Source organism: Ixodes scapularis, unplaced genomic scaffold (genome assembly GCF_016920785.2).
Source record: "Ixodes scapularis isolate PalLabHiFi unplaced genomic scaffold, ASM1692078v2 PGA_scaffold8__174_contigs__length_109621045, whole genome shotgun sequence".
In the NCBI taxonomy this organism is placed as follows: Eukaryota; Metazoa; Arthropoda; class Arachnida; order Ixodida; family Ixodidae; genus Ixodes; species Ixodes scapularis.
In genome coordinates this window covers 73,128,341-73,153,680 of record NW_024609883.1, presented here as the reverse complement: position 1 = coordinate 73,153,680, position 25,340 = coordinate 73,128,341, and the positions used below count along the sequence as shown (strand labels likewise).

Sequence of the window (25,340 nt, the reverse complement as noted above, 5' to 3'; positions counted from 1 at the left end):
ACCCCGCACCATCGAGATTGCCGGTCTTGGCAGCCTATTAATGCGAGCTCGTTCTAAGCATGCGCTCTAAACAGTGACCTCAAATATGGCGGCCAGTGAATACCCCCTATCCCATCCCATTTCAGCGCTCCGCCCTGCGGCTGCGCTGGGTGGTGTGGTGAAACAGAACATTTAGATGTCCCTTTCCTCCTTTGATCATAGCTTTCCTTGTGGTAAAAACACAGCCGCGCATTTTTCTAAGATCTGCAAACTGAAAACTAGAACAGCTGCTTTTGTCGTGATCTAAAATTATAATGATCCGTTGTCCTTCACAAAACATGACGAGATAAACGGTAAACTCCCTTTTGTCAAATAGTACGAGATTTTAAAGGAAACTGGAGCCAGGACCACTGACGCTCTGCTATAAACAAACTTATTTGTAAAATACTTTTCTTTTTTTTAATTGTGACCTCGAAATTTTGTGTTTTTCGGATATCCCCGAGTCCACGAAAATTTTACTGGCGAGTGTTTTTCAAACTTTATCGGATTTATCCGAAAATACTAATTACAACGAAGAGATTACAAGAAATAAGTCTATGCACATAGAAAAGCAGGACAGGATTCCGCACGGGTGCAAACACCTTGAACCGTGCCATTTGTTTCGCGTTCTTCTTGGCACCTGCATGAACATGGCCCTGCCAACTCTATTTTTGGAACACTTTAATATATTTGAATACGCCATCGGGTGAGAATCGTCACTTGTTCGTTCTATATTCGCTCCACGGAATTTAGCCTTTATGCTTTTTATGCCGCACCAGCATCACGCTTCTTTCGTTTATCGACAAATAACATCGACGTTTATGCGCACAACACAAAGGGAAACCGAAACTATTAGTGTTTTTTGGTGTGTTTTTTTTATTATTGTTATTATTTTACATCAAGTGCCGTTAGCATTTGTTTTATTATTATTATTTTTTAGTGTGATGTTGCCTCATGAGAAAAAAAAAAACTTCTTTTTTTAACAATAAACAAAAACTTGCGTAATTGATTTATCTTAAAATAGGTGGCGCTACTTCTTCAAGCTGTATCGCCATCTGTCGTAGAATAGATCAATCTTTTCTCGGTTCCTGAATGGTGCTTGCGTTCAAGTTGAATGGCTGTCTTGTGTTTACTCTCCGGCGTTTGCAGCAAAGTGTTCTTCGACAATTAAATTTTACACTACTTCTCTTCGCGGTTTGTAAATAACAGCTCCAGGATGTCCGAGTTGGTGCCTTTCAGCGTCCTCATCGATGAATTGGAGGTGAGCCTACTCGTTTTCTCTTCGACCTCTAAAGATGTATCTCGTCTGGAGCTCACGTTCAGCGCTCCTTTGGCTCTGACACTGCGGACTCCGTAGCATTCTAATATTATTTAAATCTTTTTTTATTTACTACGTTTTGTTTCAGACATTAATCAAACGATTTCTGGACGGGAAACGCTCCGTCGATGATATCGTCCATTACATTAAAACGGTGTCTGTACTAGACGGGTAAGTACTGACATTTTTTTTTTTTTTTGTCTAAATTTTATGATCGCTGAAGGGGATGCAGACAGCAGTGATTCTAATGACTCACTTAATTACCGGTTCTTTTTTTCAGGGACAACTTGAGGCAGACTGTAGATCAGGCCACCCGAAACGTGCTGACACTTCTGCTGGCAAGTTAAATTTTCATTCGGCTTGATCATTACACTCGCCCCAGTCACTGAAAGGATAAGAATGGCAGGAAGGTATGTCAGTTGGCCCCCCTCCTGGCCTTAACTTTGGCGGCGGAAGGCAAATTTTGTGCGATTTTCAGAATAGCCATAGCCATATAGTCACCTTTATCGGGCTCAACAAATCATAAAAGCATTTCAATGGTTCAACAGGGCTGGCTTGCTAGAAACGGCGTCTCAGCTGAGACTGGAGGAAAAAAGCACTGCCAAAGCCAGCGCACGAGATGTGAAGGACTCAAATCGCGTTTCAAGACGCTCGCACGCCCCAGCCCTTGCAGTACTTTCTTTCGCCCACTCTCAGCTGAGACGCTGTTCTAGCAAGTCGGCCCAGGTGTCTCTCATAAGGTTGGAACCATCAGCCAATCAGCGACAAGCACTTACTGTGACCGCAATGATAAGGGTTAATGTCAATTTTGATGCACACTGTCTGCAACTTTCACGGCCTACGCAGGGCACAAGTTTGTCTGCCTCTGGCGCAGGAGTCGCACTGACGTCAGAACGTCGAGCTCTGATCGGCTCTAATGGAGGGATGGTGAGTAGACTTCAATGCTAGCTGCCTTGAGGCCTACCCGCTATCCTTCCAATCGGAACCAACCAGAGCTTGACGTTCTGACGTCACCGCAACCCCTGCTCGAGAAGCAGACGAACTCGCACTCCGCTTAGGGGCGCACTAGCTCCTATTGAAATGGTTGTCACCTAGATCATCGTTGGCAGTACGAGGTTGGGTCCGCGACGTGTAAGTAATTCTAATTTTCTGAAATACGAGTGATACAATAGTCTTACCTCATTCTTTCACGTCAAGAAGGTGCAAGCAACCACCTTCATTCCGAAGCCTATCATCCTGGAGCCAAGGATTGTGATTCTTACACGTGCTACCACCATCGCTGAAAGTTGCAAATGCTGGGGTCTCACGGACTATCGGAATGTAGGTGTTAGATAGGTACTTTCCAGCAGCATGATCTAACTACAAGTTGTAGCATTTGACCCTTTTTTTAATTTTTTTATGTGCCCTCAAATTCATGTTTAATGAAAGAACTGCTGCTCTTCAACGGAGACTTCACTAAGGATTCTTTGATAGGAAACTCGAGGAGTCTGAGGGCGCCATTGGGACGGGAGAAGTTTCAAAAGGATCTTTGAAGGCGAGAAGTGGGCCACAACGGGAACAATATGCTGTTTTGTGAGCATAGCTCTGTGGAGCCAGAAGGGTCCAGCTTCATTTCTCAAAGGAATTTTTGCGTTCGCTCGTGCACATTCGTGCCGAGAAACTCTCACACCAGAATTCGGAGGCTGGTTGATTGACAGCTTTGCAGAGGTTTGTGAGACTTTAATTGCGTGTTAATGTCTCGGTTCTTCTTTCTAACTCATTTCAGCGATCGGGCTTGGAAAGGAGGCCGGCAGACGAAATCATTAAACTCTCCATTGCGCTCACCGTTAAAGGTCAGTTAAGTTGATGAAACATTCCAGGTAGCCAAGAGCAAGAAAATAAAACTAGATATGAAATGTGTAGATAGTATGAGGTCATTCTGCTTTTGTACAGCCACACTGGTTTGTGCTGGAGGTAAGAAATATGGCCAGTGCAACACAGCTGCTGACTTGAGGCCATTAATGTGCAGCAGCAGCCAGGTGCATAATGCAAGGGCCTATTCTATCGCAGTATGCACTGTGGGGCGCAATTTCATAGTTTTTGTTAATTTATCTTTTGAGTTCAGGTACATTAAAGGGGTCATAAAACAATGTCGGGTTGGAATGTTCATGACTTTGCAGAGGCGTCCGGTCCTAGTCTGGCTGAAGTATACTCGCGCAGACCGCCTCTGATTCAGCAGCTTCTTTCTTGCGGTGAAATTGCGAGGAGAAAAGGGGACCATTTCTTTCAGTCGCCTTCGCAAAGCTTGATGACGTAATTGTGGGATCGAAACCGCCCGCCTGATGACAGTCGAGTGCAGTGCATGGATTGCACACGAGAACTGCATGAGCATTCGACTACGGCTCATACAAATCGATGCCTCGGCGGACACTCGGGTAGTGGCTTGTGTCCAAGCACTGCGGGGATGAGAATAGCCAAACTCTAACAATGCCCAGAGTTCAGCATGCGTTTTTTACTTTGCCAACCCCAGTGTGTGGCTATGATTAACGTTGGCAGCATAGGATAGGCACCTGGCCATGTGGCCGCTTGTTCTGGCTCCGAGTTGTGGGGATGAATGATGCTCATATTTCTCTAATTTGTTCGGCAACTGCCGTTGCCTAGAAAGAAAAACTAAGGCAATTATTTAAAAACTAAGGCAATAATAACTTTCAATTATTAACGAAAGGAAGTGTTTGTAAGCAGAGAAATCGTTTCACGGGGGGAGGGGGGGGGGGGGGGGGGGGGGCTTCTTTAACCATTGAACTGCCATAATCAAGTGTGGTTCATTTGGCGGCATATTCTTTGTCGGCAGTTTTACAAACATGTGCAAGTGTGAGGTTTTGCCTTTTTGGGAATTTGAGATTAGATTAGTGGACAGTTTTAATTGATGAGTGTATATTTTTATGGCACTGTCCAAAGCAAATATAGTTTCACACACACACAAAAAAAGTTCAAATTAAGAAGAATTCTAACATTTAGAGGAATTGGACTCCCGTGTTGGGATGCTGACATTCGTCGTGTTCATCGTCGCTTGCACGTTTCAGAGGTGTGCTCGGGCAGCCTGCCAGGACTCCTGTTCTGCGACATGTTCGACAGCCTGCCACTGAATGAGAGCGAGGAGTTCTTTTCGCTCGTCGAAGACAAAGTCGACACCTGGAAAGAGGCAGGCATTGTTTCCCCACGCGCTTGGACATTACCGCAAAATACCGAGCAGCAAGTACCACATAAAAGTTGGAGACTGTCGCAAAAGAAAACTGGGATGGGCGCTTCTTAGGTCCGACTGCAGAAAATGCAGAAGTAGCACATAACAGGGAAGGCCCTTCTTTGATCCGACGGGGGAGCGGTATAGGAGCTGTTGGCGCCTATTGTGACATGGGTGCATGCTTGATATTTTACGGGGAATTGTGCGAACTGTTCAGCATCAGTGTTTGAGTTATTAACTCGTGTATTTTGGCTTTCCCCAGGAGCTGTTCTTTAAAAACTGCAAGAACCAGCTGCTTAGAACGTGCAATGGTGGGTACATTCTAACAGTTGTTGTTTGTTGCATAACTGCTCCGCGATCACGAATCTGTTTACACCTTAGAAATATGTGCTGTAATTAAAGTCCTTTGTCCGTTTTATATTTTAAGAAAATATGTTTGCGCATTTAGTTAATTAATTTATTTATTCATTCATTTATTTATTTTTTTACCTCAAAGGCATATATTGAGGGATGTATTACACGAGGGGAAAAGCAAAAATGTGGGAGAAGTCGTGAGATTTGTATTTACATGTACGCAATGATAGCAATGTGTGAAATGCCAATACTAGAAACATAGCGATGTTAAAGAATCTAAATAAAAAATTGAGTGAAACACGAATCAAGAAAGAAATTAAAAGGACGGGATTGAGGCCACCCTGCATCTGGGTGACCTGAACATTTTCTTTTCTTTTTACGTAAAGGAAATGCAGGACAAAAAAGATTCTTGCAATGCTAACCAGTGACATACAGATCTATATGAAACAATTCTTTTTTCTCCTTTTTTTTTTTCTTCGCGGTTTTGATTTTGAATGTGTTCAAAACCCAGATCTTCTGCGGAGGCTCTCAAGGTCTCAGAACACCGTGTTCTGCGGGAAGATCCTGGTCTTCTTGGCCAAACTGTTCCCGCTGTCGGAACGATCGGGTGAGGCCGATTTCCATCTCCCTTCCTCTCATGCTTCGTAGTTTGTTTTCGGAAGGGTTTGTTTCTTTGAATTCAAGGGGTGGGGGGGGGGGGGGGGGATTGTTGCCCTCAAATATAACGTTTTCCAGCGTCTACTTTTGGTGTCGGGCCAAACATGGGAATTTATCAGGGCTGAGGACAACAAGACCTAAGCATGGAATTTCCAACCCCCCCCCCCCCCCCCCCCCCCCCGGGGAACATGCGGGTGACCCACATAACTGAAAATTACACCGGTACCAATAAGAGAAGGAAGCAAAAGGAAAGTTGTGGTTGCCGAGGAAACGAGCAGCCTTCCAGTCAGTTCGGTGTGGACAGTTCAGTCAGCATAGAATAAAGCAATCGATAACAGTTTTCGTCCCGCAAACTTACTGTTTGTTTTTGTTTATTGTCCAAGGACAGCTCAAATGGGTTTTTTTGTTTTGGGTTTTTCTCAGATTTTGGCGAAACCGGCTCGGCAGTTAATTTTCGGGGATTGTCAGTACTTGCCGAAAACTCAGAGCTCCATTCGTTACTCCGTTACGTTTTCCTAATTGCTGCGGTCGAACTCATCCGAGCAGGGCTGAACATCATCAGCGAGTTCAACTCGGAAAACATCACGCTGTTCAGCTCCGAAGACTACAAAGGGATGCCGATGAAAGGGAGCCCTGACGACGACCTCGAAGAAGGCGAAACGGATGACATCAGCAGGTGAGCCTCGTTATGCGACTAGCAGACGATGGGGTTGGCTTATATTTCTATGACGGTCTGATTGACTGCGAGGGTCGTGCCAACGCTTATCACCGTGGTTGTCTTAAAGGAGCACTGGAGTGGTTTTTTTGTAGAAGCTCCTTTTTGATGGCATTTTGTTTGTTGGGCTTTAGTCAATAAGAATGGCCAGTTCTGGATGGCAAGACGTCCTAGTAAGCTCACAGCAGTAGAAATACATGGCGGGTGCCGTTGCTCTTTTGAGGCACATTGTGCGTTATATTTCGACAAAATCGTCAAGTTTTTGGGTGTAAGAGACGTAATACAGCAATTATCGTTTGAAAATGCCGTCCAACGGCGCCCCCCAAGGGGCTATGCAGGACAGCGAGACGAAAGGACCGGGACGTTGCCGCCCGTTGCAATTGGTTGGCGGTGCAACGCTGACCAATCACAGTGGGAGGCGATCTCCTTTTGTCCTGCCTCGTCCCGCCGTCTTGCATAGCCTCCCTGGTGTCTGCTCCAAGGCGCAAAAAGAGGGGCACATCACAATCTTTAATTCGATTTTTAATTACGAAATCGCCTGCCCATGACTCATCAGTGTAATATCTGGCTTGTTAGCTAGCTTAGAGCCTGTATGTTGAGTTATCACCATAAATACATGATCTCAGACTCCACTTGGGTGCCCCTATAAGGCCCGTTCACACACTCGCATTTGCTTAGTACCGGACCACGGCACTTGATAGGCAACATCAGTGTATCCTCTCGAAAGAGGTTTTAAGGTACACGATCCTATGCGGTTGCAACTGTGTGGACAAGCCTCTACATCTGTTAACTAAATTGTAGGTTATTCGCATTGCCATTGTGCACCTCAGAAGAGTCGTCATGAAACTTCAACTGAAGGTATTTCTGCTTACGCAGTGCATGAAGCCACTACGAATGCTGTGCTGGTGTAGCCCTCGAATTGCCGTGCCTCGCTTGCCTGTTTTTCAGATCGACCTCGCATGGATTTTTAACAAACTTTTCTTTCCCTCTTCTATCCCTTTCGCTTGGATGAGGGCGTGGGGAGAACAAAAATGTAAAACTTCCTTCTTTTTCGTGAAGTCGGTGCGTGAGCAAAGTGCGAATGAGCGTTTGCACCATCTCCCAATGTCAGGCACACGCTGTTCATCCTTTCGCAGGTACTTGTTGGAGCCGCAATAAATATGTCAGCTTTACGTGGGTCGAATTCTTTACTTTTCCAGCACTGCCACCCTGTCGGTGGATTACAACCTGTATCGGAAGTTCTGGTCCCTCCAAGAGTACTTCCGGCAGCCCACGCTCTGCTACAACAAAGTACACTGGCGCCAGTTCACATCTGTGAGTTCTGGCAACACCTGCCTCGTGCGACTCACTTTCCCCGTTTTAGCTTTTTCGGCCAAAGTATTAAAGTAAAAGCTTCTGGTGAAAGCTTGGAAGAATTCAGTACAGCTGCCAGGGTTTCTCCAGGGGTTTAGCTTTTCAGGGGGGTTTGGCTCTCCTGCTTAGCTTCTTCGAGTTGACGAGCTCTAATAAGTATAAGCCTCTTAGCACAGTGCCATTTGTCAATCGCTAATAATTTGCTTAGTGTTTATTATTAGGCCTAGCTCCTCTAAATACTGTGAATGACTTCATTTACATGGGCTCGGTATTTTTCAAATTCGGTGAAGTGTGTTTTTCGGAAATATTTTGCGGACACGAAATTTTGCGAATCAGGGTGGCACAGTATGCATCTGTCACCATAGCAAAACAAGTAGCTGGACCTATTTCTTGCAACATTATACATGTCTCGAAATTCACAAAAATAAAGTAATTTACAGTAAGCTACTCGTTGGATTAACGACTCTTCAACCATCTTGGGGCAAAAATCATTGTTGCCAGTTATTTGATGTTTTATCCAAAATCGCCGGAAACGCTTTTCTGTCCTTTGGAAATATCAAGTTTAACTGTTACAACAGAAATTTTATATTGGAATATTAAAACAAATATGTTGAATTCAAATGTTAAAGATGTTAATAAAGAAACAGAAACAGAAATATATATATATATAACATGTGAAATGTAAATGTAAAAACAGAAATGTTGCATTTAAATGTTAGAAGAGAAATGTTAATTTTAGATGTTAAAACAGAAATGTTAAACTTGCACTGCTGTGCTCCATGCACCAAAATGGCGGCGCCCACAAGACACTCGGGAAATGGCGTGCCGACATTCCAAGCATAGCTTATTCAGGGGTTCTAGATGGACCTTTGTACTTTATTTTTAGTAAAGATATTGGCCAGCACAGATATGTTGACAGCGTCCCTCTAAAACGATGCCGCAAAGGATTGTACAATCGTCATGACCTTCTTCCAGTATTCCTCGGACGTGCTCTCGGTGTTCGGGAGCTTCAAACTGGACGACATCAAATCGGCACAGTGGACTCTGCCCGAAGACGCAGCTGCCTTGTCGGGAAAGTCCGTCTATTTTGCAAAGTACCTCACGAGCCAAAAGGTGGGTCATCCGAGGGATTTGGCCGGATGGATCTTGTCCACAATAATTCCCAACATTCTTCACTTCCTCACCGTAACGTGCGTCGTCTTGTTTCCCCTTGTGTCGCCTCGTAGAGGTCTCGTATCCAGTTGCAGGGTTTTCTTCTATCTTGCGCAGCGTAGCTTTAGTTCAGACGTTTTTAAACTGTCGCGTTACGTCATGTCCCCGAACATTCTTGCAGCTTGCATTTCACGCTAACGAATTTGTCTTTCTTAGCAAGAAGGAGTATGATTGACCACAAGCATTGTACGATGATGTCATGTGCAAGCCATGTACAGACTTCACGCCAAACGATTGTTTACAGTAGGCTAAAACTAGATATGTCAGGAGTGCTACCATATTTACATGATGCTAAGTAGCTCCTGCCTGTCTCTTTATTTTTAAAGTAATGTCACTCATTGAAAATGGTGCGTATATGCAAAGTACAGCATGTTTAGCTGGGGGCATTTTTTTTAACCTTATCTTTTGAGGTTTTCTAAAAGGCTAATGCATGCACAGTGTAGGCTAAAACAAAGGTATTCACTAACATGCCTAAAAAGAGCAGCATACAGTGTACAACAATAAACTGTTTCAATGCCATTGAGTGCATCGAAGCTTAATGGTACGAATGACGCTACTTTTGGCAGGTGTATGAGAGGATGTACCATACTGGTCTAATGGTTGTCATCCTGCCACAGAAGTTATCGATTTGCCATTTTTTGATTTGGACATAATGGGATTTGGTTGTTCAAGTTTGAGTATGTCATTTTAAACTGATAAAATAAATGGTTCATACAAATGGTGGCTTGCCACGTCCAGTGACTGGCTTTTGATGTCTCTTTTAAGCTCTGAGGTTTCTTTTCAGACATGCTGTATATCGGCCTTCTTCTCTTTTATGTGTGCTGCAGCTGCTCGAGCTGGAGCTGAGCGACAGCAACTTCCGCCGCTATGTCCTGGTGCAGTTCCTTATCCTCATCCAGTACCTGCAGTCCACAGTGCGCTTCAAACAGTTGAGTTGCTTCGCATCTACTCCCTCACGCCAAGACTCGCTGACTGTTTATGACTAGAGATTTCTGTTTTGGGGAATTATCATTCAGAGGTGTTTCTTTGGGGTTTACTAATAAGGTAGCTTTATAGGGCCGACTAACCTTAGGAGCTGCCTAAGAACGAAATGTGTAGGTCGTTCAGTCCGTAACCGCTAAACAATCTTGAAAAAAGACAGCAACTGGTGCCTGGGATCGAACCCTGTTCACCAGTGTGAAAGCTGAGTGCACTGCTGACTGAGCTATGTACCCAGCTTGCAGGAACGGGAGGAGCAGAAGCAGGTGTGTGAGAAAGTGTGCAGTGTGGAAAGGGCAAGAAAAAGAGGAGCAAAAACGGGTAGTGTAGAAAGAGCGTGCAGAACGAGGAGAAGTGGAAAGGGCAGGAAAGCACGCTTCCCCTCTCTCTATGACCCAGAAAATTCAGCGCAAAGGCTTTGTATCCACGTGGCGCTGAAGAGAAGTGCCCGTAGCGTCACAAAGAGACAATGCTGTGACATAATCTGCTTCCATACAGAACCCTGCCCCAGGCCCCACTTGAACTAAGATCACCTCCCACACCAGGCACTGAAGGACTAAGGGTCATCGTGCCCTAGGCACCACCCACCCCATTAAAGGGATTGTCCGGTCGAAACCGGAAGTACTTAAGTTCTTGCGCTCGTTACGTCGAGGGAGCCTTCATATAAACAAACATCATTTTTATTTTGATATATGGTCTCCCGTTATTAATTAAACCTTTCATGAGCCTATGTACGAAACTGCACCCCCAATTTCGCCAGTGTCAAGGGCTGACATCCGTAGGTGCTGCGTGACGTCACAAAACACAAAGGTTTGTCGGATGGTCGGGATAACAAGCGTTGGTCGATGGATGTCTTGCATTTTGTTTCGAATTATGTAGCCTCCTAGGCAGTACCCTACTGAAATATGGTTCTTTTAATGCAGTTCCCAAGCACGTGCAAAAAGAGTCACGCCTTTTAGCAGGATATTACTTGCAAACAGCCCTAAGCTTCGAGCAAACGTTTGCCGTTTCGCGCAAACACAACTGCGACGGACGCCGATCGAACTAGGGGCGCTTGCAAAGCAAAGGATACAGATTTCACCTCTGAAGCGGCACAGGGGTACACGAAGCGGCATCTGGGTACAGATTTCGGCAGATCCACTGGATCGGTGATGAGGCTGCGGGTCATTCCCTCAGAGGCGATGTCCGCGGGTCGAAGGCAAACGGCGAACCGTTCAAATGCCTGTCGTCGCTTGACTTGGACGAGCTTGGTGAATCATAGTCACGCTCCATTTTCATAGGCGGGTCAAGCAGATATCGGGCTGCACGCGGGCCAAATACAACTTCTGGTATCATTTCGAGATGACCTAGCTGTTGGTTTTGGTTTCGCTGCATAATCAAGGTCTGTTCGATTCAGCCAGGAAGTTCTGAACTATAGTCGGTTACAAGTCAAGAAGGTAGCGGCAAATGCACCTCAAAGGGAATCTTTGCATTTCAACGATAGGTTTGCGGCATCAGGATGATTTTGCGTCGGGAGTCACTGACGGCAGCGCGCGGTCGGTATACCGGTCACCTCGAAGACGAAGGCCTGACGATAGCGTCTTGGCCAAGACAGTTATCGACCGTAACTTTGGCGTCAAGTTGAAGCGAGAATTGGCAAAAATGACGATTCTCGGCGTTTTTCCCGGGCCCGTTAGTGGGCGTCCACAGATACCAGCGGACAAAGCATGCAGTATTATGCTCAGCTACGGGGACATGCGAATGCCAACGCACTAAATCCCAGACCTCTGCATTGTATCGGAGTCGTCAACATGCATCCGAGAGCAACTGAAGGCGGGGACTATCAAGAGGGCAATACCTTTCCCGTGTCTGTAAGTAAGAATATCAACACTGTGGATCCCCACATAGCATCAAAAAGAAACAATTTATGTGAGCCAATATTTCAACACTCACCACAAAGAGCGAAACCTACGCGAGCAGGTGCCTAAAACGCTTTCAGAATATCATAATCAAGCGAATTCCTACCCTCGGTTATGATTTCAATTCCGCGTCCACCACGGGTACGTTATTATCATAAATGAGAGAAAATACAACCACCGTATCGGCGTTATTGTTAAACATCGCAGACATTTGAGCAAGAGCTGCGAAAAATGGCACCGCGAGCAGAGACGGATGAGGAGTGTCGTCTGCTATCGCCGTCTGCTCTTGTCTGCTTCTGCACGGACGTTGAACTGAGTCCGGAGCCGATGCAAGATTTTGAGGAACTGGGTTTGAACTCGTTCAGAACTGGGATGAATCGAACGCACCAGTGCAGCGGTCTTGCAACTTCCAGTTGAATCGAATGCACCAGTTCCTGCACTGCTGAACTAGTTCAGCCAGTTCAGGCGAATCGAACAGACCTAAATTGACTGAGCCGATTTGGGCAAGGAGTGGGTAGATGTAGCTTAATATCGTTGGCAGCAGCATCACAACTCAGCTTACAAGCCTTCTGTCCGCTTAGAGCTCAGCTCGTAGCTCTCTTCTGTGAGATGATTGCTGCATAAGCGGGATCTTGATCTTGACGGGAACCCAGTTCCTACCCACGACGACGATCCACTTTGCTCGTCATTGCACGTCTCGCGGAAAGTGTGGAACATCATGTCTTGGCTCGCATGTGCTGTCCGGTGCTTGTGGCCGTTGTGGCACCCAACCGCGCAACAAAAATCTCGCCCAACCACGAAACAAGTCGAGCACAACAACAAAAACGAAACACGCTGAGGCGTTCAATCGGCGGCAAACGTTGAGACAAAAATGCTCGCTTTGTGTTTTGTGACGTCAGAGCTTCAATGTTGCCAACAAAAGCAGCGTTTACGCTAGAATGCGATTGGAGCAGTATAAATTCAATTACTCATGCAGAGGGGCATATAAAATTCAGATATTGCACGTACGATGCGTAAGGCATTAACAATGATATTCAATAGTTTTCTCGAATACAAAATTTGACCGGACAATCCCTTTAAGTTACTGCACTTAAATGCCCTTAAAAAATAACCAAACATTCAGCCAATTTTTTTTTTCTGATTCGGTGTTTTTTAATGTCTTACTTTTGGTGTTTGACAAAAATCTGTGTTTATCGATATATACTGAAAACACAAAACCCTATTTATGACCGGGCAAAGATTTCTATGTTGTGGATTTTTATTGGCCCTATGGTAAACCTGCGTCTCTGCTTTTTAATTTTTAATTGCGTCTCTGCTTTTCTAGGTGAGCTCAGGTCTGAAAATGGCAAAGCAGTTTGGGCCCTTCACCATACACATTTGGGCAGACTTGTGTAGGGGTTGTATTTGTTGACAGACCTAACAGATGGCACCGCTGGTATCATCAGGTTATATAAGCGATATACTGAAAGTCAACGTTGGTCTTTTGGTCGTCCCCTTCGTCTCATGGTCTGTCCCTGCCAGACGCTATGGGACCGCGCATGTGGGTCCGAACAAGTTGCACAATTCATTGAGCAAACTTTTTATGTATTGAAGGAACTGTATGGCTAATGACATTGCTTTTTTCCGAAGAGAGTCACAAGTCTTGACGGAAGAGCAGTCGACCTGGGTCAAGAACACCATGTCCCTCGTGTACAAGGTCAGTAGCTTCTCGCCAAACGGTTCGGCTAATCGTTTTTTGTTACTGAAGTACCACTTTGTGAACAGAAGATAATGGCACAGGTGAGCTGGTGTATATTAAACATTTTTAAGCTTCAAAATGTTCAATACCACTTTATGGCGAAGCCATTGTGCAAAAACAGAAAGCAAGCTGATCCTATGTCAGCATAGTGTATACTGATAGTATGTATGGCTTGCTTGTGGTGTCATCACACCATCCGGGGGGGTGTTCCTGCTTATGTTCGTTTATTTATTTGTCAATGCTGTAGGTCATTGAAGACCCATACAGAAGTGGACATTTGTACAGGCAAGAAGCACTACAGTGGTATAAGGCATTCGTAATAAAAAGACAAAAAGGGATGTTTGAGCAGAAAAAAGGGAAAAAAGGCAGGAAGGGTGTGGGATGTTTGAGCAGAAAAAAAAATGAAAGCCGTTTACAATTCCCTGTAACGCCGAATTAGAGTGCAGCTCTTGAGGAGGAGGAGGAGGGAAGGGTACTTAGGTTCATGTGTTCTCGGGGGGGGGGGGGCAAGTGATTTCGGGGGGAAGGGGGGGGTCACGTGACCTTGGTGGGGTCACATGACCCCCTCCCCAAGGTCACGGGGGGGTCACGTGACCCCCCAGAGAAATTTTCCCGCTAGATTTAGCGGGGAAATTTTTCCGCTACATTTAGCAGGAGAATTTTTCCGCTAAATTTAGCGGGGGAATTTTTCCGCTAGATTTTGCGGGGAAATTTTTCCGCTAGATTTAGCGGGGAAATTCACCCATTATGCACCGTGCGGTTATGCCGACGCCGACGCCGCTCAAGCTGGAAACGGGCGCCTAAGAGCTGCGCTCTAAAAAACATTTGGTGCTCTGAAATGTTTGCTGCAGATGGTGCGTAACTATCAGCTAGGCGACCACATTATTTATTTATTTTTTCGTTTATTGCAAATTTTGTTTTGGTAACACTGTTGCGTGCTTTATGAAGAATATTTATTTATCAGACATTCTTCTATAAACAGATAATTAATTGATATCTGCATGCATCCAACCTAGCTAAGTTTTTTCGTGTCATACTTTTCGAGATCCAGCATCTTGCAGTGGTACCTCGTCCTCGCACACCAAGGTCAGCCTTTCAAGCATCCTTACTTTGCCTTTTTTTTTTATTCGGAACTGTAAGTTCCTTGTTTTCACGGTCGTCAAATACAGGGTTCATCCATAATTTCTAGATGTGGGCGTTGGTCGGGAAGCGCGAGGTTGAACGACATGGATTCGCCATTTGGCGACAACGAAGGTTCATGCCAAACGAGATGTCGCCTAGTTGGAACTTTTGATATGCCATCCAAAAGTTACGCCACAAGGTTAAACCTTGTTTTCATCACTTGCTGATACATGATGCTACACGGGATGAGGAAACCTTCAGTCCACTTGAGATTGGCAAGGAGAAGATTCAAAACTGAAACCACACGGGAGTGCACCCAAGTGTGCTTAGATGTGGCACTCAAAGAGTTGAAAATACTGTGGGGAGTGCTCATCTGAATTTGCCACGTGCCGACACTCCCTTAAAGTTATGCTAGAAAACACGCCCGTGTTTTGTTGTTGCCGACGGTGTTTGCACAGTGCACACTGATGTGCATACTGCAGTGCAATTCAGTCATAACGATACCGGATATAACGATGCACTGCTTATAACGATCAGTTTCTAGAAACATCCAGCTTCTAGTCCAGATACAAAGGTAATCGGTGATAACGATTGAATTTTTGGGTTTTCTTATTATCGTTATAAGTGGATTGCACTGTACCTAGTATAAAATGGTTTCTAGGTTTTGGAGGTTTGCCTTCGTCGTGATCATATGCTCACTCTAGGATTGGCATCTCCAAATCCAGGCCCGGAAGTCTCCCAGCCGGCCCCAGCCCACTTATAGTAGGCCTGCTTCTACCGACGCAAAAAGATGTACCCCTAAAAATAGGGCACCCCAATGCACTCCAAGTGCCCAACAGAAAATACCAGAAAGAACACGAGAAACTGCATCACAATATTATTCTCGCGCCACGACTGAACATTTTCATCACCAGTATCACCATTTTTAGTCCCCGGCTTCATGGTTGTGTAACTATGTTAAAATTCCTTTCCATTCTTGTGTACATTGTGTCAGCATTAGTTTTGTCATTCTCATGAATCTTTTGCACTGCACAAATCTGCCAAAATTTCCGTGTGCTTTGATTCTTGCTTGGTGAGTTTTCATGGTCGCAATTGTTCTGTCACTTCATAATTATCTAAACATTAAATTTATATACCTAGTCATCCATTTAGATTTTTTTTTAATAGTTACTCAAACATTCATTTTTGCATTTAAATTCATACCTTGGTTTATTCATTTAATTTTTTCTCGTTTATGATTAATCTTTTTCATCCCGGCTCTCGAGACTGCGGCAGATGCCTAATCCGGCCCCTTAACCAAAGTTTTCAAGACCCCTGCTCTAGAGTCTAGACTCTCACAATTTGATTGAGCTTTTGAAGCAAAATTGGGACCAGAGATGCGATTTCAACTTCCACATTGACAACACTTTGCACTATGCTGTTCGTTTGCACATTCAGCCAAGAACTGTGGGTGTCATTTACTAATGCATCTCATAGTATAGTTTTTATGCAGATGTTGTTGGACACTGCCTGTATGATGTAAAAAAAATATTTTTTGTTGCTTTTTGAAAACAGCTTTTGGAAGAAACTCCGCCCGATGGTGTTGGATTTGCAGCAAACATCAAGGTATGGTCTGTCGTGTTTTGTTGAAAACTTATTTCTTGTTGTCAACCATTTTTGTACCATCGGTTGTAGACAACTTCGACACACTAAAGTAAAATCAAAAGATACTTGTTTTATATCTTTTAAAGCTCTTTTGCACTGTTACATGTGCCATTGGTCCTGCTGTACAGTAAATCTAAATTTTTGGCACTGTGTTTTACATACAATATGAAACTTACAAACGCTTTGTTTTTTTTGTAAAGGTCACGGTTGACACATCAAAACGAATTTGCCACGGGTGTTCTATCTTCCAATTTATTGGTCGGTGAGGTTATTGAAACTGGCTTTCGCTCATGCATATTTTGCAATCAGACTGCCCACGTACACGCAGGCTTACCAGTGCAATTTTGCCGTGCTGACCAAACAAAGAAGTGCGACCTGTGCAGAGGTGCAACTCACCAGCTTTTTCGTGAAAACGGTCGTTTGTGGGCTGGTGCAGCCTATACCATGGTGCGACTTACAAGCAGGAAGATGCTGTAATTTCTGCATGGTTTAGGAGCAGTGAGGAAATTATCCTCACAAGTTGCACTAACAAAACTTGTGAGACAACACCTTTATGTCAGTTATGATAAAGTGCACCTACAAGGAGCCTTTTGGTGCTGCAACGAGTTCCCACAACATGCCCGGTGCTCATTTGTGCAGCACATTCTCCAAAGAGAGGAGTTTTGGAACACCTGGAAGAACGAAGGCTGCCCGGACTTCAAGGAGGCAAAGCCAGTCGACATCGTCAAAGAGGGAAGGTGAGGGATGCTGCGCGAAAGCGTTCGGTTCAACCAGCATTATTTGAGAGAGATAGCTATATAGGGGACCCTACAGGGACCTTTCTTGCCAATGTCGGTGTTGGTTGCACCGTAGTAAGGCCATGAAAGAGAGCATGAGCAACGAAGCACAGCTGTTGGTTTCACGTCGTAGCGCACGCAATTAATCGCATAGTGCTGCATGAGGAGGGGGAGTGGTAAGTGACGTGCTAATACTCCTCTCCCCTTCACTTTTTGGGGATAGGGGCTGCATAGTAGGCCAAAAACTGCACATTAGTGCCATTGCACCCTCATTGCAATTGACAAAATGTTTAAACCTGGCGATCGCTGTAATGTGATAGGCTCTTTGGCTACTTGTTCAGCATTCCGTGAAGCCCAGACAAAAGCATGGCCATGAGACTCGACACTGATTGGTTGTTGGGTGGGAGAGAAGGGGTGAGGTGCTCAACATCGATTGGTTATTTTATTGGGGAGGTCATATTACCCAAGGGGTAGGCGAGGAGGAGTGAGATAGGAGAGGAAGAATCCCACCACCTGCGCACATTGAGCGAGAGGAGCTCAAGAGTATGGAAGGTTCTGGAAGATTGCGAGCTTTATCAGCCCAATTTGCTGTAGTATCGCTTCATACCAGGAACAAGTATCAAGTGTACACATGGTATGCATCAAACTATCTGATGAAGAGTGCCGTGAACATAGGCATCTGGAAACTCAAGAGTATCACTAAATGTTTATGATGGTAGAATATATTACGTATGCAATACAAGTATATAGCAATTTTCCATCAATTTTTTATCAACACACTCCCTTTAGTTTTGCGAGATTCGGGAAACAGAGTCACATCTGATAGCAAACAATGTGTTCTGTATATGAAATAAAGCTTTCTTGTCTACTTTCTCGCTGGAACGATGTTCGACAGCAGACATTTGATAGCAGACGACATGCGCAGTCTACTTATAATCAAACGACACCTGATAGCAGCAGACGTTTGATAGCAGACGACATCCGTCGTCTACTTTTAATCAAACGACACCCGATGCACCAGACGTTTGATAGCAGACGACATGTGCCGTCTACTTCTCAAGTCGAATGACACCCGATAGCAGATGACGTGTGCTATTTAAGGTGTAAAGCCCTCTCGTGTAGTTTCTTGGTGAAACTATGTTCAATAGCAAACGACATGCGCTGTTTACAGCATGAAGTTGTCTCGTGTACTTTTCCAATTGAACAACGTCCGATGGCAGATGATGTAAACTGTTTACGGGATAAAGTTCTCTTGGCCGGCTTTCCTGCGGCACATGCGGGTTGCCTGTCACAACCAATTTCAAGGGGACAGATAATTTTTTCACAGAAGGACACCATTCGTGCTGGGACACTGGGTGGAATGCGTGACTCACCCAGAGTCTGGCACACGTTCCACTGCAGTCTGTCACACATTCCATTCCATTCCCTCCACATGATTTGCTTTTCATTAGAAAAGCACATGCAGACCTCGCACACGAGCCGAGAAGATTTGGTGTCCTTCCTGATTGGGAGGTGTGCTATTCTTGAGAAAGCGTGCACAAGAGTTCCTGCTCGCGCATTAAAAAAAATTGTCCCGTGCCCATTGACAGACCCAAGCGCAAGCTCGGAGACGAAATCAAGGCGGCGCTGGCGAACAAGAAAGTCATCCTTGGAAAGTGAGTGTCACATGTCTGCCATTAACCACGTATCACAAGCTTTGATGCCAACGAACAGAGCTTAAATTTTCTTACAAATAACGATAGAAAGGTAGCTTTTTCTTTGCAGCGATAGCTGTTAAGGGCTCTTCTTACCACTGGGAATGACATCCATTGAGGTTAGTGATGTTGTAGTTGACGCAGTAAACCATAAAGTGTCCGTCGTGGACGTTGCCATATCCCCCAAAAAAAATATCGCCTGCTGCCTACGGATGTCGAACCTGGGTCCGCCGTGTGCAAAGTGGAGGCATTGCCTCAGAGCTACACCACAACCCACTTTATACTTCGGCTTTTTGTAGTATGTAACGTCCACTGCACGCATTCTCTGGAAAAAAAAATTGCCGACAACAAAATGCCGTTGCAGCACTGTCAATGCCAAGAGCTCGTGCCGGAAGACGCACTTTGACGCACTCGGGAACAAAAAAGAAGCAAAAGCGTTCATATCAAAATGGTCAAATCTCTAATCTATTCTGAATGCTTCTGTTCACGCACCCCATGGCGCGCAAATGCGACTCCAACACCCGACGACTTCGCCACGACATGTCGCAGCCGTCACTGGGTCTCTACTGTAGATTAACACGGGACTGCCCAATTTCTTTTTACTTTAATCTCCCACACCTCACGAGTTGATGCGTTCTTTGACAGAATGGATGACGTAAAAACGGAGGACAGCAAACCTGAGATAAATCATACAGTTTTGGGCTGGCTCGCACATCTGCGTTTGGGTGGGACGGGCAGCATTGCAGCTGCCTGGAACTGCTTACGACGAGAGAAGACGCTGGCACCCCCTTTCGGCTAGCCCCGGAACAGCTCCGACCCACACATATTTTGCACACTAAGTATATGCAGAATAAAATATCTGCGCTCGAAATAATTCCGACTTCACCACGAGCAACCCTTTCTCTCGGATTGCGCGCAGATTTGATCGCGCAGACGTCGCGAAACCTTTGGTCTAGTCGTACGCGTATCAAAGCAATTGGGGCTGTCTGACCGGGGGAACCGGTTTCTTTTCTCGTCTTAAGCAGTCGCGACCGTTTGAGTTGAACGCGCTCAAACGGAAATGTGCCAGCTGACCTCGAATTGCTCCCTCGCAAGATCCACGGGCACGAAAGCTAAACCTCTCCCCATTTGTCTCCAACCAGAAGCCTCCTTTGCGCCAGTCGTCGACTTTCTCCCCCCATAATTTTCCTATGCAATGTTCACACCTTTCTTTTTTCTTTGACAAGCTCAGAGGGAGAGAGGAGAATGGGATATTCGGTCGTGCTGTCTCGCAATTTCACGCCTTCAAAGGTGGTGCATTTTTTCTTTCTTGTTTTTCCCCGCCGTCAGTGCGGAGATGAACCGCCTGTGGAACCTGTGTCCGGACAACTGGGAGGCGTGCACCTCGCCCAAGCGGGACTTTGTGCCGAGCCTGGAGAAATTCTTCGAGACAGCGGTGGAGCAGGCGGATCCCGCGCACGCCATCGAGAACCGTTACAAGTAACGCCGTCGTTTCTCTGTCTGGATAACGGGCTCGATGCGAAGCGCAAGTTTGTCTGCTTATTTTACAGGGGTTGCTGTGACGTCCGAATGCCAAGCCCTGATTGAAAGATAGTGGGTTGACCTCAAGGCAGCTTGCTTTGGGGTCTACCCACTACCCTTCGATCGGAGCCAATCACAGCTCGGCGTTCTGACGTCACCGCAACCCGAGCAAAAGAGGCGGACAAACTCGCGCTCCGCATGGACCCTCTTCGTAAGAGTGCGTCATCTGGCGACTGCTGCGCTGATTAACTGAGTCCGCCGTAGCGCGATCACGTGCTCCGAGCTTACGGCGGACGCGAGGGTTGCGTCGGCATTCAGCGAATCCTCGGATCCAGTCGCATGCTTTCTGCCCGAAAAATGACGGCCGCCAGTGTTGCTCAAGGGAGTTTTCACAAGGACCTATCAAGCCGTTGCGGGACTGATCTTTCAACCTGTTCCGTAGAGGCTTTATTTCCGCTTGTCTGGCGCCATCTGTGTACTTGCGGCACCAAGCACCAAGTTCGGCCGGGGTCGCGCAGGTACGAGTTTTGACACCGTAGTCCAGTTTCGTTTTGTTGCACGTGTCGTGGCGTACATTAATTGGTGCGACTACTAAATCGATTCCGTTGCAGTAATAACTCTGTTCGGGTCATTCTGGTTTTCTCCTTTATCCTTGCCTAAATCTCAAGGTGCGAGGCAGTTTTATTTTATTTTTTTATTATTCAATGACCCTAAATGCTTTCATGAGCAATACATAGGGGTGAACATAGCACAGTAATCTGAAAAACAAAACCAAGCAGTAACACACACAAAAAAGAAAAAGGTACAGTGCACACATACAACAAACACAAGCCAGTTCTTTCAGCAGTAATTGAATATATATATATATATATAAAGAAAAGGTACTGTAATATAATGTGCTCAAAACGGAAGAGGAAAATGACAATTCGACTTAACCTACTCGAGCAGCATCATGCTTATGCTGGCAACAAAAGACTCATGATCACCGATTTCTCTGGTAGGGCTGCTCCAGTTTAAAATGGCAAGGAGAAGGGGCCAATTTTTTACACGTTAATTTGTGCGTATCGGGGGTTAATTTCAGAAAGGTGATCTCAACGGGGCGACATATAATGAGGTGGCCGAAAAAAAGACAGCCTTAAAAGCTGAAGAGCTATGGTAGAGTTTGTGAGTAAAAGCTTGGGTGTCCTTAGCAGCGTCCTTTTTGAGCCGAAGACAAGCCAGCCAGCTTCATTCTCAATTGTTATTCATGAAGTCAAACTTCTTCATTTATTCCATGCTCTTTTGAAAAACACACGCATTTTAGCTAAGGATGTTGCAAACTTTTGTCAAGCCCAAGGTTCGACTGATTCGGTGAACCTTTAATCTTTTCAAAGTTTGACGAAGTTTGACTTACAGAAAGGGTAGCCTGACTTCTACACAAAGATTTTGAATTTCGAGAAACTGAAAATTTATTAAGTAGTTTATTCATCTTCCACTGCATCAGTACCTTAAAACCAAACAAGAACATCGCCATGTCTGTCATACTTACCGTACTATAGTTCCTAAACTGTACTTGTTCAAAAGTCTAAATCTTGCGCGGTGTGATCTATGTTCCGACGCAGGCTATAGAGGGTTTTTTTTTCTAGAGCAGCTTAAACCCGTTGTTCTAGATTGTTCGTTATGACGAGACCTAAGAGATCTTGTGAATTGTATGTTAATGAGGATTCACTTATGATACAAGCTTCTTTGTGAGCTAATACGGCAGGAATGTGTCAGGGTGTGCTGTGTATGAGAATTGTCTATCTGTGGACTAGGTACCGGGTGCGGACTATCTAGGCCAAAACTTTACAAGGGAAAACTTGCAAAATTTCTTAACTTCTTGAAGAAAGATCTTATTGATGACTTTGAACATTCCTCTCTTGTCCAGGAACGTGTACCAGGGCAACTTTGGGTGGCGCTCGCTGCGCCTTCTGTCGCAGAAGTCCCCGCACTTCTTCACGAGCAGCAACCAGCCCATCAAGAGCCTGCCCCTGTACCTCGAGTCGATGGTGCTGCGCTTGGCCAAGGAGCTGCCCCTCAGCACACAGGTGGGCCCCGTCTCTCTCTTTTGTCACATCCCACTTATCAGATATGACCCGCTTTATTGAGGATGGACGGCAATTATTGAGGATAAGTTGTTTTATTATTAAAATGAGGACCCAGTAGAAAAGTAAAGCCATGGAGCTTTATTTTTCTACCGTTCATTCTAGACTACATTATTGTTTACTCGTTTATGGGGTTATATCCAAACAGGCACATAGTCAGGGGGGGGAGCCATGGGGTCCAGCCCCCCCCCCCCCTCCCCTCCCCGAAATCTTTCATTTTGTTGGGACCTCTTCTCCCCCCTCTCTCTCATACAGCATTTTGTCATGGGTGGGTCCCCCCCCCGTCCCCTGAAACAAAATCCTGGCTACGTGCCTGCATCCAAATCAAGTATAGATTGTTTGTATTTAATGCAGAAAAAAGGCATACAATATATGCAAAACTTGCCTGCATCTGATCACACATCCTCATATTTTGAACTGAATCATATACTGAATGTCGAGTCTTTATATAATCAACGACTGTCAGAAGTTATTTTTTCAAATCTAAAAGCTGACCGTGAACTATTTTTGTCTTGTATACAGACACTGACATTGATTACAATTTTAGACAAAGAAATTAAAAAAAATATATTAGAACCAGAACCAGTTATGGTACACAATTATTAACCTGCCAAATTCCTAACCTCCTGAACCTTTAACCAGCCCTAGTTGGTATTATTGACAATAGATCTTCACTGTTGTCCTTCAGAAAACAAGCAAAAATGTATTTTCTTCGTCCGTTGTAGTTTGCTGTTTTGTCTGTTCTAATCATACATATCGATGTATTTGTAATTATGTTGCTGTTATATAATTTTTCTATAGATAATTCTGTGACCTCATAGGTAGTATATTATATGTATCCTTTTTTTTAGTTTTTTTTTTTTTCTCTTTTTTGCTGTTTTGCTGTAGGTTTGCCTGCTGCCTGTGTTTTGAGTGTAACCTGGTACTAGGGTCCTAGTCAGCTGACTTTATTGTTGCCTTTTTGCCCGAACTCCATGGCAATCTCTGTATCGTCAAAAACTCCAAATAAACAATAAACAATGTGACATTAAAAACAATTTCATTAAACGTTTCGCCTCCCATGCTGGAGGCATCTTCAGAAATACGGCGGCAACATCTTACTGAAGGTGCCTCCCGCACGGGAGGCGAAATGTTTTATGAAATCGTTTTTCTATGCTGTGGGAAGTCTTTGTCCTTATTTCATTTATGACGTCTTTCAGCTTTTGCAGTTTTTTTGCAAGTTTATCAAGGATAACCTGCTTTATTAAGGATAAAGCAATTTATTAATGATAATCTATTTAATCAAACAAAACCTGCTTTGACTAAGATATATAATGTCTTTATAGCTTGGCAAACTTATTTTATCAAAAAGAACTTGTGGAATAATGAGCTTTATCAAGGATAGCCCACTTTATAAAATATAAGCAGTTTTATCGAGATAATTGACTTTGTCAAGGATAGTCCCTTGACAAATAATCCTCGATAAAGAGAGGTTTGCTCTCTTTATCGAGGATAATTTGCATTAACAAGAATAATTTTTCTCGTCAGGAATGGCCCGTTTTATCAAAGGTAGTTTGTTTTATCGATGATAATCCACATTACTGAGGACACTCCTTTTCTTTCATAGCACAGAGGTGCTACGATAAATTGGATTATTTTGTGACCTTTCCTGTCCTATCCATATACACTTAAATAAGTTATTTTCGAGAATTCAGTGTCTTTAAGAGGTGCAGCCATCGGTCTGATGGGGAAGTGGGTGTCAGAGGAAGAAAATGGATGTGAGGAGCCTCATGAACACACTCTTCGTGAAAATCAGCGCATGTTCTAAACAAACGTCGATTCCCATTCTGTGCTTCATGGGCATAAACTGTTTATTTTGAGCATCACTGAGCCAAAGCGAAGAAGCTTTTATTTCACAGCCCTTTTAACTTTGGTGGTGGCATTCTTCTGCCTGAAAACAGTCAAGCATTTTATTGTACTTTCCTCGCCCCCCTCCCTCGACAGAACTCCGCATCGCAGGTCCTGGACGACAAAGCAGACGTGGCTGACTACGGAGCAGACGACAGCGAGGACGAACTGCTCAAGAACAACGAGGACGGGAACACAAACTCGCATTCGAAGGCACCCGGTACGGGAATGGAGACTCGTCATTAACGCTATTAATGCTGCACAGTGAGATCAGAGGAAGCATTTATCGCAGATCGGACATTGTGGCAGTGGGACGTGCAAGGAGAATTGCCGCGAGAGATTAGGATAGAACATTCCAGAAGTCAAAATGGCACTGTCTCGGGCCCAATCGGTAGCTTCCATATGTTGGCTCGCTTGAAAGGGGAAATAGCAGGGGAACAACAACAATGTTTGTAGCCATGCGTTTTCTTTTTTTTAATAACTGTATAAGGCTCTAGTTTGTCATGGTACCTTACTTGTTTATCCCATGAATAAAATCGTAGACCCATTGGGAAAAGTTTATATATAGCCAAGAACATTTTGGTTTAAATTGACTTTGTTATAATGTAGGGGTGTACGAATGGTGCTTCAAATCAAGTAGCACTGGATCAGATGTCTTTAAAGGTAGGGACGACACTGCAGTTTTTGATTAGAAGCAATATTTATATACCCCTATTATAAAGACATTCTTATTTATAATACTAAACCATTTTTGTTATTTAATGCAGACCCCAAGAAAGACGTCTTGGGCAAGGAGCAGCTCCTCGCTTTGGCTTCTGCATTGGCTTCGGATTGGATAAAGTTGGCGCCCCTGCTCAAATTCAGCGAGGACGAGATCCTCTACTTCTCCTCGGAGCACGGAGGCGACGCGGTAAAGCAGGCTCACCAGGCCTTGCTTGTCTGGGTGGAGCAAGAACCCCAGGAAGCGACGCCGGACGCGTTGCTCCACCTGGCGGACAAAGTCGGGCTGCGCGGGAAACTGGCACCCCTTCTGATGGCATCTCACTGATCGGGTAGTTTTGCGATTTCGCGTTCATTAAACTCGTCTCATCGAAGTTGCCGTGCATTTGTCT

At 44.8% G+C, this 25,340-nt stretch overlaps 1 protein-coding gene across 1 annotated transcript; it reads left to right on the top strand.

Annotated features, from left to right (window-relative positions):
* The first annotated feature begins 1,060 nt into the window (after positions 1–1,060).
* Positions 1,061–25,322, top strand: LOC8027876 (THO complex subunit 1). The gene is made up of 19 exons (XM_029984192.4): positions 1,061–1,279; positions 1,425–1,507; positions 1,617–1,674; positions 3,102–3,168; positions 4,399–4,517; positions 4,819–4,867; positions 5,422–5,517; positions 6,114–6,243; positions 7,482–7,596; positions 8,611–8,748; positions 9,675–9,775; positions 13,353–13,419; positions 16,138–16,188; positions 16,867–16,964; positions 18,593–18,658; positions 20,027–20,176; positions 22,125–22,284; positions 24,325–24,448; positions 24,996–25,322. The coding sequence occupies exons 1-19, from the start codon at positions 1,235–1,237 to the stop codon at positions 25,274–25,276; spliced, it is 1,998 nt and encodes a 665-aa protein (XP_029840052.1). The 5' UTR covers positions 1,061–1,234; the 3' UTR covers positions 25,277–25,322.
* Positions 25,323–25,340: the final 18 nt, after the last annotated feature.